This window comes from Muscardinus avellanarius (genome assembly GCF_963383645.1).
Source record: "Muscardinus avellanarius genome assembly, chromosome: 7".
NCBI classification, from domain to species: Eukaryota; Metazoa; Chordata; class Mammalia; order Rodentia; family Gliridae; genus Muscardinus; species Muscardinus avellanarius.
In genome coordinates this window covers 72,830,373-72,842,869 of record NC_137793.1, presented here as the reverse complement: position 1 = coordinate 72,842,869, position 12,497 = coordinate 72,830,373, and the positions used below count along the sequence as shown (strand labels likewise).

At 36.3% G+C, this 12,497-nt stretch overlaps 1 protein-coding gene across 1 annotated transcript in view; it reads left to right on the top strand.

The window, feature by feature from the left end:
* The window catches only part of SPATA17 (spermatogenesis associated 17), a gene marked incomplete at both ends in the record, with an annotated part of 225,758 nt that overhangs the window by 20,138 nt on the left and 193,123 nt on the right, over positions 1–12,497 (top strand). The window contains one exon of the mRNA XM_080699466.1: positions 9,984–10,034. Coding sequence (XP_080555592.1) covers positions 9,984–10,034 — 51 coding nt within the window. The remainder of the gene's footprint in view (positions 1–9,983; positions 10,035–12,497) is intronic.

The window sequence follows — 12,497 nt, the reverse complement described above, 5'->3', positions numbered from 1 at the left end:
ACATTCAGAAAAACAGTGACATAACACCACAGGAACCAGCAACGAAAACTTGTAAGAAACTTGGAGGTGTCAACTATCTCAAATGTGGCAATGATCAAATAGAGAGAGGACTGAAAAGACAGAAGTCCTAATATCTCCTTTAATAGTTCTATGCTTTTATACTTTTAGACAAGGCTTCCCCTCAAAATACCACTATGCCAGAATAATTTTATCCAGGTTTTTTTTTGTGTGATTGGTTGTGGTACCAGGAATTGAGCCTAGGGGCATTCTACCTCTAAGCTATACCCCACCCTATTTTTAATTCTTTTATTTATTGTATTATTATTGTTATTATTATTATTATTATTATTATTATTATTATTATTTTGGTGGTACTGGGAACGGAAACTTTCTACCTTCAGGCTACACTCCCAGACTTATTTTGTATTTTATTTGGAAACAGGGTCTCTTAAACCAGCGAGATCCTCCTGTCTCCGCCTCCCAAATGCGGGGATTACAAGTGTGTATCACCACGCCCTGCTTATTCTTTTATTTTTTGAAACAGGGTCTCACAAAGTTGCAGAGGGCCTCACTCATTAGCTGAGGTTGGCCGTGAACCTGCAATCCTCCTGTCCCAGCCTCCCAAGTACTAGGATTACAGACATGTGCCACTATGCCTGGCTTTTATCCAGCATTTAAATAATCCTCACAGTAACACCACATAGCTTATGAAGTCCTTAACTGTTCTGTGTTCTCCACTAAAGTAGAACTATTCAGTCTTCTTTTGTGATTGAACTTGTTCTTGCTCCCTGTATGACTATTGTTTTGTTTTTCTTTTCAACTTCTGTTTCAAGTCTTTCTACTTATTTTTTTTAATCTAGCATCAAATCTCAAGTTTGCCTACCTTAGGGGTCCAGGGTTATTGATTCAGAACCATGAAAACCCTTTTCTCTTATTGAGGATGTGCTCGATTGTTCTGTTTGATGAACAGCCTATTCCTGTTTATACACATGCATTTCATGTATATTGGTTTAATTTTACTGTGAGCCTGTTCATTACATCGGACATTTAATTCGTTCTACTGTTGTGAGATGCTTTCTGTTTTGGGCCATATAGTGTTCTATATGGTTTCTTGTTAACACTAACTGCTTTATTTCACATAATTAGTGATCAAAGGTCTTTTTCTTTTGAGACAAGGATTTCTCTATATTGCTCAGGGTTGAATACCTAGGCTCAAATGATCCACCTGCCTCAACTTCCCAAGTAGCCTGAAAATACAGGCATGTGTCATCACTCTCTTTAAAATAGTTGTTCTTGTAAGCAACACTAGCAGAAAATGTTACAATATCCTTTTATCTCTTTTAGAGCACTAGCATTTTGAGTGTTCCCTGAGTGAATTTATCAACAGAAACTATATAGGACAGTTTGTATATAGTTTTTATTAATAAATTTACTTTCCTTTTTTATATTTTGTCATTGTATTCAGTAGCATAAATGTTAATTTTAATCATGACAGTCTAAAAGCAGGAAAGTATAAAATCTATCATAATCTATGATTAATTTGATAGTTATTACAAAGTAAAAGTATATTAACTCTAGTCCTAGGCAGTTCAATGTTATGTTATCTTTTAAACTGATATTATTCACTGAATAATAATTTGACCATCACATTAACTATTTAATTAAAATTTGTTGTTGAGATGGATTAATAACCCATTAAAGTGTCACCACTTTAATGCAGATGTTTTATTTTTATTGTCCAACTAGCAAATAAAACCAGTAGATTTGGTAAAGTTGTGTAGATAAAATGCTCAAAATTATTCGAATTCATATTAATTTAAATGTTTACTTCTGAAATATTTGATAATTTCCTCCTTGAAACATCAGTCAAAATGCTCAGCAATAAAATAATGATTAAATAACTTAGGGTGTGTTCATATGACAAAATACCAAGTAGCCACTGTAATTATTTATTTATTTATTTATTTATTGTGTTAACAAATATTGAGCCCAGGGGCATTCTACCTCCGAGCTATACCTCCACCCCTTTAAAAAAAAAAAAAAACTTTTGATTTCAAACAGATCTATTAAGTTGCTGAGTATCTCATTATGTTGCTAAGGCTGTCCTCCAACCTGTGAACGTCCTATCTCAGCCTCCCAGGTATAGGCATGATCTACCATGCCCAGCCATTATGTATGTGAAAATATGTGAGGAGGAATTTAAAGCTGAGGAAAAGGAGACATTTGTCTAAATTAGGTGGAAGTGACTTTTAATAGAAATTTAGCCATTATGGCCTGAAACAGAGGAATTCGCAGTCCAAGATTAAGAGGTAGAACAATTACAGTTAATGAGGTTGGAGTCTTCTATGGGAATACAAGACCAAAAAACATGGAGGCAGGTATCTGTGAGAATCAGTAGTTGAATGTCCACATAACTACAGACATCTTGCAATCATGGTAGGAATTTGTTTTAAGAGGCCTTTAGGTGGGTGTCAAAATCTTCCTATCTACTGGTTGGAAAAGGTTGGGAAGGGAAAGAAGGAGAGAAGGAAGATCAAGTGGCTCAGATTCAAAGGCCCAATGAACATTAACAGTATCAAAGTAGAAGATGGGTAGCAGTAAAGTTGAAAAGCTTGAGATTCAAAGATGTTTGTTTCTTGCTTTTTTTATTATGATACTGGGAACTGAACTCAGGGGCATTCTACTGTCAAACTACACCCCTGTGTGTGTGTGTGTGTGTGTGTGTGTGTGTGTGTGTGTGTGTGTTTATGTTGTGCTGGGGATTGAGCCCAGAATATATATTCTACCTATGAGCTATACCCCAACCTTTTAAAAAATTATTTTTTGATTTGAAACAGGGTCTCACTAGGTTGCTGAGAGTCTTGCTAAGTTGCTGAAGCTGTTCTCTAACTTGTGATCCTCCTGTTTCAGCCATCGAAGTACTTGCTTTACAGGCATATGCTACCACGCCCAGCCACTTTTGATATTTTCAAAAAGATGTGTGTCTGATTGGTTTGAAAAGGTTTGAAAGCAATCACTATTGCTAGGAGAATGCTAATTTTTGTTCTAATTGGTGGTACTTAGAGTAAGGGAGAAAATACAAGTTTGTCCTAAAATACTTGCAAGAAAAACATGAGAAGCCAGGCATAGTGGTACATGCTTATAACCCCAGTACTTGGGATGCTGAGAAAGGAGGATCACAGGTGTGAGGACATCCTCAGCAACTTAGAAAGACCTTGTTTGAAAATAACAACAAAAACAATGATAAAGGACTGGGTGTTTAGCTCAGAGGTAGAATGCTCTTAGATCAGTCTAAAGTAGAGGAGGAAGTGGCTGCTTCAAAGAAGTAAAGGAAATAAGGAGACATAGTATTTGAATAACTAGAAAGGAATGAACAGGAAAAAATTGAGGCAAAGGTAGTTGTGTGCCTGGAAATAGAGAAGAAAAATAAACACAAATTCAATCAAATTGAAGTTTAAAGAAATAAGTTATGAGAAGTAATTGAAAAAGATATTAGAACTTGACTGTGATAAACTTTGAATATTAATTTGACCTGTAAAGAACTGGGGGGTGGGAAGGCTCAAATATGGGGCATACTATTATCAGTAGTCATTACCCTACTGGAGAAATAAAAAGATTATCTTATAAGGTATAATCTGTAACTTCATCCTTCTTCCTCCTGGAAATATGAAATATTTGACGTGTGTTAGTTATGTCAGTAAACTCAAGGTATTTTACCTTGAAGCAATTGGAAAAGGCTATGACTTTTAAAGATTCAAAAAAGACTTGATTAAAAGTCATACTTTGCAAAGCTGATCTAGATAGAGAAGGTGTTTAGAATGGATTAAAAATAAGATGAAGCAGGTATGAGGACTTCTGGTCATGGTAAAGAAGACTTGAGAAAGCTTTAGGAATAACTAAAATGATGGAGGATTCAGATACTCAGTATAAAGAAAAAAACAAACATGGCCACTTTGAAACTGAGTACCAGAAGTTTGTCTTAGATGCAGAATGCTATTCAAAATACTTAGCAATCTATACAGAGGTTCATTCACTTTTCAGAATTGGTAACCAACAAATCAAAAATGACTTCCATTATAAATACCAAGTATGAGCTGGGCATGGTGGTGCATGCTTGTAATCTCAACATTTGGGAGGCTGAGACAGGAGGATCACAGTTCAAGGTAAGCCTCAGCTACTTAGTGAAGCCCTTCGGAACTCAGTGAGACCCTGTTTCAAAGTAAAGAATAAAAAAATAGGACCGGGGGTGTCACTCAGAGGTAGAATGTCCCTGAGTTCCATCCCCAGGACTGCAAAATAAATAAATAAATATAAATAATAAATAAATAAATAAATAAATAAATAACAAGTATGATAACTCTGGCCTAATTTTGTTTAACAGCAGCCCTGTAAAAAAGTCTATGTGTATATTAATCATTTGGAGAAATAATTGTGATTTCCTTTTTCTTTTCCAGTACTGGGAATGGAACCCAAAGGCATTCTACCTCCAAGTGATGCTCCGGCCCTATTTTTTATTTTTTATTTTGAAACAGGATCTCACTGAGTTGCAAAGGATCTCACTAAGTAGTTGAGGCTGGCTGCGCACGAACCAAGAGCCTCCTGTCTCAGCTTCCCAAATGCTGGGATTACAAGCATGGACTACCATGCCCAGCTTGTGCTTTCAAAAATATATATATATATTTCTGCCATAAAAAATGTTAGAGGCCTTCAGAAAATTGAGTTAGCTAATATGATGAAGGTCATACAGCTAACATATGGTTTATAGTGTTTAAATACTATTTTTTCATCCCAGGAATTCTTCCTTCTCTACCTACTTTAAACATAAGATAACAGTTTTCTTTATCATTCTTTCCATCTTTTTATTTCCCCCTCCCTTTCACTTCCCCATCTTTTATTTATTAAACAAATTTGTTGAACATCTAAAATTGGACACATTTTTATTATAATAAAACAATTCATTTATTTTATACTGTGGAAAATCATAGATCTGTAGTTCTCACATTTAAAATATATGTTGTATCTTAATGATAAAAACAGGAGATTAATAAATACTAAGGAAAATAAAAATTTTGTCTGCTGAGAAAATGCAATAGATTATTATTCTTGTATCTGTTATAAATCATAGGCTTTCTACCCAACTCTATACAATGGGAAAAAAACGTCCTAGAAGAAAAAATAATTTTAAGGTCAAGGTTTTTTGTAACTTGTATTTTAACATATCGTGTAACCAAAGGACAAACATTAATATAACTGATAATCATCTTTGCTCAGAGTGGAGACAGACCTAGCAGAAAGTTTACATAATTTTAAAGTGTCTAAATATACCTCCTAGATGGCTTATGGAAATGCATAGTTCTTATTCACATATGATTTTTTGGTGTTTTTTAATGCCATAAACAAGTTGGCATTATAATCTCAGTACTTGGGAGGCTTAGACAAGAGGATCACAAGTTCAAGCTAGCCTCCACAATTTACCAAGACTTTATCAAAATGAAAAAACTTGAGCCTGGCGTGGTGGCGCACACTAGTAATCCCAGCATTTGGGAGGCTGAGACCAGAGGATCATGGTTCGCAAACATTTCCAGCTACTTAGTGAGACCCTCTGCAACTTAGTGAGGCCCTGTTTCAAAATAAAGAATAAAAAACAGGGCAGGAGGTGTAATGCCCCTGAGTTCCATCCCCAGACCCACAACACACACACACACACACACACACACACACACACACAAAAGAAAAGAAAAGAAAAAGCTTGTTTAAAAATGGACTGGGGATGGAGCTCAGTGGCAGTGTGCTCTTGGATTCAAGTCTCCATACTACAAAAAAGTGTCATAAAATATATGTTTTGTCCAACATTCTCACTGCATTAATCCAAAACAACTGACCACACATTTTAGGGAAAGGAAGATTTATTTGCTCAGTTTTTGGAGATGTCTGTGGAGCTCAGGCACAGTGGTGGGAAGCAGAATGAGAGCACATGGGCTTTATTCCTCATATCACGAAGGCTGGAAGTAGAACATGGGGAGAAGGAACCGTCTGACCCCAAGGCCACACCTTCAGGGACTCCTGAGCAATCAAGCCCCACTTCCAATATTGCTACCTTGTATTCATGAGCACAAGGGGGACGTCCTAAATCTAAACTATTATACTCTGCCCTTGGTCCTAGACTTCATGGCCTCCTCACAGAGCAAAATGCATTTAATCCATCTTCAAGAGTTCCCACAGTCTTAACAGTTTCACTATCACTTAAAAGTTCAAAGTCCGAAGTCTCTAAGATTAAAGGTATAGATTTGGCCATGAGCTCCTGTCAAAAGCAAGTTAAGTACATCGAGTATACAATGGCATAGAGTAAACATTTCCATTTAAAAAGAGAGAAACAGGAAGGGTCATAGAAAAAAGGAATGGGACAAAACCAGTATCAAAATCAAGCAGGGCAAATAGTTGATCCTGCCACTCTACTTCTGACATCTGGGCACATAGTGGTGAGACTTGATATCCAAGGGCCCTTGGCAGCCGCACCCCTTGGCTTGGTTGATTGCAATGGGCAGCATACTGCTCTTCTATCCTGTTTTTATGGCTGACAACTTTTAGCCTTTCCTCATGGTCATTCCACATTTCTTGCATCTCTAAATCTCAGGGGTTTCCTTACAACCTTGTCTTTATCCTCACGGCTTCACATATTGCTTCATTTGCACCCGCTTGCAGTGATTCTGACCTGCCACACATTGCCTGGCTCAGACCTTTCTGTAAAATCTGGGAGGAAGTCTCCATGATCCCTCTTTTCAGCAAAGCTAGCATTATGTGAGCTTGAGATAGATTGCCATCAGAGAAGATAATCGTACCCTCTTTAATTGCTGCCATTGGGCTCTTTTCAATCACAGCTGTTGGGTCCACCTCTGTCCGGGACACTGCTGAGCCTGCCTCCATCTGGACTGTCACTGGCCCCACCTTCATTATGGCCACCAATTCCTCCTCCCTTTCACCTACCTTTATTCCATAACATCATCTTTCTTATCCAAAATTTTACACATGATTTTCTGGCAAAACTGCAAATCTATAAGCTTTTATTTTCCACTCTTGAGTGTACAATTTGCTGAGTGCGGACATCAATATCCACAATGCAGTTTGGAAATTTTGCAGTTTTGAGAGTTCCTCAACCAGTTTAATCAATGCCTCGTCTTTAAGTTCAGCCTCAGGCTACATTTCAGGACATGGGTCAAATGTCAGTAAGTTCTTTGCCAGAATGTAATACATGTGGCCTCTCCTCTATTTTCCTATGCAGTTTCTTTGCCCTATAAAATCTCCTGAGTAGTTTCTACTATCTGCTTTTCTAGCCACATTCGGGCCCCTCTAACTTCCTTATACAAACCAGTTCCAAAAACTCATGATCCACATGGTCAGACTTAGATATAGCTGTGACATCACTCCTATAGTATCAATTTCTGTCTCAGTCAACATTCTCATTGCCATAATTGAAAATGACTGAACACGTTTGGTTGCATATAATTTTGGAGATGTCTGTGGCGCTCAGGACATGGTGGTGGGAAGTTCAGAGAGGGCGAGTATGTGGGCTCAGCTCCTCATACCCCGAAGGCTGGAAGCAGAGAGAGAGCACAGAGTGGAGGAATCCTGTCATCATATAATCCACAAGACCACTCACTCCAGGGACCCTTCCTTAGCAACCAAGGCCGGCTACCAACATTGCTACCTTGTTTCCATGAGAGCTAGGGAGACATTCAAAATCCAAACCATTACAACGCATAGGAAATAAAATCTACCACTTTAGCCACTTTTAACTGTACTATTCAGTGGTCTTAAAGTACATTTACATTGTTATGTAACCATTACCACCAATCTTCCCCAGAAAATTTTCATCATCCCAGACTGAAACTCTATACTCATTAGATAGTATAACTCCCCCCACCCCCACCAAGTTCCTGGTAACCATTATCCTACTATCTCTAAATTTGACAAATCTAGGTATGTCAAATAAATGTAATCATAAAATATTTGTTTAACTTTGGGGGGGAGTACTTTCAAAAGAATTGAGAGTAAATGTATCAATTACTGGGTTACTTGAGAATGATACATAGGAATCAAAGTGTTTTTCCACCTCTTAAATACAGAATTTAGAATTCTTAGGCTCAAAAGATATATATCTTTTCCTTACTCCAGTTCATAATAAAATTTTTAGCCTTTGTAATTTTTGGAATTTATTTACAGTTAAATTACATACTCTGGGCCACAAAATGTATATAGCACTACTGATAATCCCTTTCATAATAACTATAATCTATGTCCCAAACACTGTAATTACTATATCTCACATTAATTTTTACAACAACTCAATGAAGCATGTAATGCTATGTTTTCTAAGGACGGGAATCAAGACTGACAGTCTTAATGCAACTTTTTAGAGCCACATAGTTGGTAGAATCAAAGTCAGCTGACTGTGGTGGCATATACTAGCTACTTGGGAAGTGCAGAGATTATCACTTGATCTCATAAGTTTGAGTCAGCCTGGGCAACACAGTAAGACACCCTCAAGAAATTTTTGTTACAAAGCAAAGCCAAGGATTGAATATCAGCTGGTGGTTTGAAAGCTCATCCACTGTCTACTTTTAACTAAATATGATTAAAAAAGAAATATCTTTTTCTGGGCCAAAACATTTTGGAATAATATAAAATATTTAATGGCAATGCCTGCTCTAGCATGACTTGAAGAAATACAGTATTAAACTAAATATTTTAAATCACCTGATTGCCAAGAATTAAGTCTCTTGCTTGCTAAAAGGGAGAGATTTCAAAATGAAGTAACATCATTGTGTTCATTTGTAAATAACATATTGCAACCAACTGTTTCTTAATTGCTCAGACTGTTGATAAATAATCCAGCCCTGCTGCTCTCCATAGACAATTTGCTTTGGATCAGACCAGGCAATTCAAACAACACTAATTATAGGGAAACCCTTTTATATGAATTCCTGTTTGTCATGGGAAAGATAACCCCTCTATAAAATGTTAAGTCACATTTTTTTCTGATTTTTACCTGAGACAGAACACTCATTACCATGGCTAAATTTATATTAGTTGCATGAATTTTAATCAAATAAAAATGGCTAAGTTATATCATATGTTGAACAATTTTTATTGCTTGTACTGTTTATTGTACTGTCGTGAATTAAGTTAATTTTGCATTTTTAATTAAAAGACAGAACCGATGTGGAAGCTTTATTTAAAGCAACATTTTTATTGAAATAAGCCACCTAGCTAAACCATTATTTATTATAACAGATTTGTATATTACTAGATAATTGTATCTTTACTAGACAGAAACTAAGACTTTAGGAAGTCTTCACTATATCAAGGGATATGCTATAACATATCATTGTATTTATGATTTTATGGTGTTAAAATAAATATTAAATAAAACAAAATTCCCAACAATTCCTCAGGAGGCAGCTAAGTACATAACATTTTGCATAGATGGTTGGAAGGCACAATTGTGCCCCATCACTGCACCCATATCCTTGAACGATTTCGACTGAAGACAGCATTTCTTTGAATTTTTCATTAAACCAGACGTCTTGAAATATGAATTCCTTTTATGTTTCTGTGAGTTTTGGCTAAAAGAACCCCAGTGAATAAATCATACAATACTACGTGTCACCAGCACTTGTGAATATTTCTGCTTTGTTATTCTATTCTCAGTAGAGCACCATTGATTATCAAACTCAGCGGAGAGCATTTTATGATCATATATCTCCATTAGCTCCTAGTTTGACTACCATAGATTTTTCTGGTTAAGCTTGCATTATGTATTAGGAAGCCTATCTCTTCAATACAAAGTTTGATTTCATTTTTCTAAGCCTAGAACTCTTATTATGTATTATGTATAAAGATTCTTATCTTTTATATGTAAAAATAGGCTGTACTGTCTTTGTGTAACTGAAATGTATGCCATCTCTTTTTTTCTTGATTCACAGGTATCATATTATACTATGAAGATGAATCTCTACAATGCAATGGCTGTCAGGGTAAATATTTCTTCACTTGTTAAACAAATGAAAAGTCAATTGTGCCCTGAATTCACTTTTAATAAAATGAGCAAAGCAGAAATAATGCAAATTTGATTGATATGCTAATGGCGAGGGAGAAAAGAGTACATAGTTAAAAAGTTAGTTATGCTAAATAATCTTGGCAGTATTAAAAATTAGACTGAAATGTAAAATATGTAATTATAAATGCTTGTGTTTTAGAATGTTAAATAACTCTGGGCCATAATAAAAGAAAGGCTAAATATTAATGAAGCAATGTATTAGTTTCCATATGCCATATAGAATATTGTGATAAATAGATGAACATGGTTCTGGAATATAAGATTCCTGTCCAATACAAATCAATTAGAAATTATTCGTGTGATTTAACAGTAATAAAGTCAGTTTCCAGCTTAGAAATTTTATTTCTGTCATTTCCATGTTCATTTTTATGTGTAATCTTTCTAGTAAAAAGCTGAATTTAACAATTATAGGACTTGAACTTGCTTGCTACATAGATTTTGGGAATGAGTTCCACAACAAAATCATTTCTGTTGTTTCAGACAATATGGTAACAGCTTAATTGTTAAAAGACCTGTATCACATAATTACATATTTTCTTTCATTAATCTCTTAATTCTTACGTCTAAAAATAATAAATTTGCCGGGCGTGGTGGCACACTCTTGTAATCCCTGCGCTTGGGAGGCTGAGACAGGAGGATCACGCAGGGTCGAAGCCAGCCTCCGCTGGCTTAAGAGACCCTGTTTCCAAATAAAAATATAAAGTAGGTCTGGGAGTGTAGCCCGGAGGTAGAAGGCCCCTGGGTTCCATTCCCAGTACCACCAAAAATAATTAAAATAATAATAATAAATAATAATAAATTTTCTTTTCAGTGAGGCAAAGTAGTAAACACCTTCTGACAGGAATGTGTCGAAAGGTAGTGGATAAAGGAATATCACTTTGACTATGTATACAGCTATTGGATAATGTGCTTTCTGCTATAGCTACGAGTATTCTAGGAACCTATTCAAGGGCAAGTTTCCAGTATCTCTGTCCACTTCTTTGCTCTCTGGAAGTTTGTGAAAAAACAAACAGGAAGAAATGAGGCTTCCTCCTTCTTCATTTGAGCCAGAGGTAGATGCTCCAGCTGCATAGTGCCATTTACCTTTCTTAGTATAGTCACACATGAAGACAAATTGATTTTCCTCTTTTAATGGGAAGACTTTCATCTGAGAACTCAGAAGACTTTGATTCTCTGTACAGATCTGCCATAGACTTGACCTGAGTTTTATAAACCACCGGATTCAGATGGGCATAGTGATGTATACCTGTAATCCCTATAGTTGGGAGCTGAAACTGGAAGATCATAGGTTCGAGGACAGCCTCAGCAAGTAGTGAGACTCTCAGCAATTTAGTGAGACTGTTTCAAAACAAAAAATAAAATAGGGCCGGGAGTGTAGATTGAAGATAGAATGCCTCTGGGTTCAACCACAAAAGTAAAACACAACACTGGGCTTTCTTCTCTGCTTATTTCATGTCTAATATATCTCCAAAGTAAAAACTAATACATGACTGAGAACCTAAAGCAATTAAAAACCAAAGGCTTAGGTGCTCCTGCAGGTCAGCAGGGAAGATCACAAAAGGAGATCTTTCCCATCCTCTTTACTACTAGGGAGAAGCACAGAAGACAGGTTTAGAATAATGCATACTTGTGCTTATCATTCAGGCCCAAATTTTCATAGGCTCCTTTTCCCCAGACTAGGAGTATCTAAGAAATTTACATCAACACAAGCCTCTGGGAAGGCAAAGATTTTTGTTTTGTTATTCCAACATCACACTAAAAGTTTTATTTTCTAATAGCTCCATCCAATGCGTATTTATTTATTTATTTATTTATTTATTTATTTGGTGGTATTGGGGATTGAACCCAGGGGCATTCTACCTCTGCGATACATCCTCAGCCCTATTTTATCTTTTATTTTGAAACAGGGTCTTGCTAAGTTGCTGAGAGCTTCACTGAGTCGCTGCGGCTGGCTTTGAACCTGAGATTATCCTGTTTCCGCCTCCCAAATCCTGAGATTACAGGCATGTACCACCATGGCTCAGAACCAGTTTATCTTTGATTATCATCAGTAAACAAACTTGAACTTTACTTGAATCCTATGATCACTGAAAACAGCAAAGATTAAAAAAATCTCACCAGGTTTTTATGTTTTGGAAACTGCTTATTGATAAAAGAAAAACTACCTTTCCCCATCTGACTTACAGAGGTATGCAGATGCTTAACTTGTTTACCTATAATAAGGCCAGATGCATCTCTCTAAACTCCTATTCTTTTCCTTCTGAATGATTAGTTTATTTCCTTGTCCCCAATTCATCAACTGGAACAAAATCAACTTCTCTTCTTTTCCCAGGTTCCTACACTTTGACCAGCATGCACCATCTTTTGACTATTCTCTCCT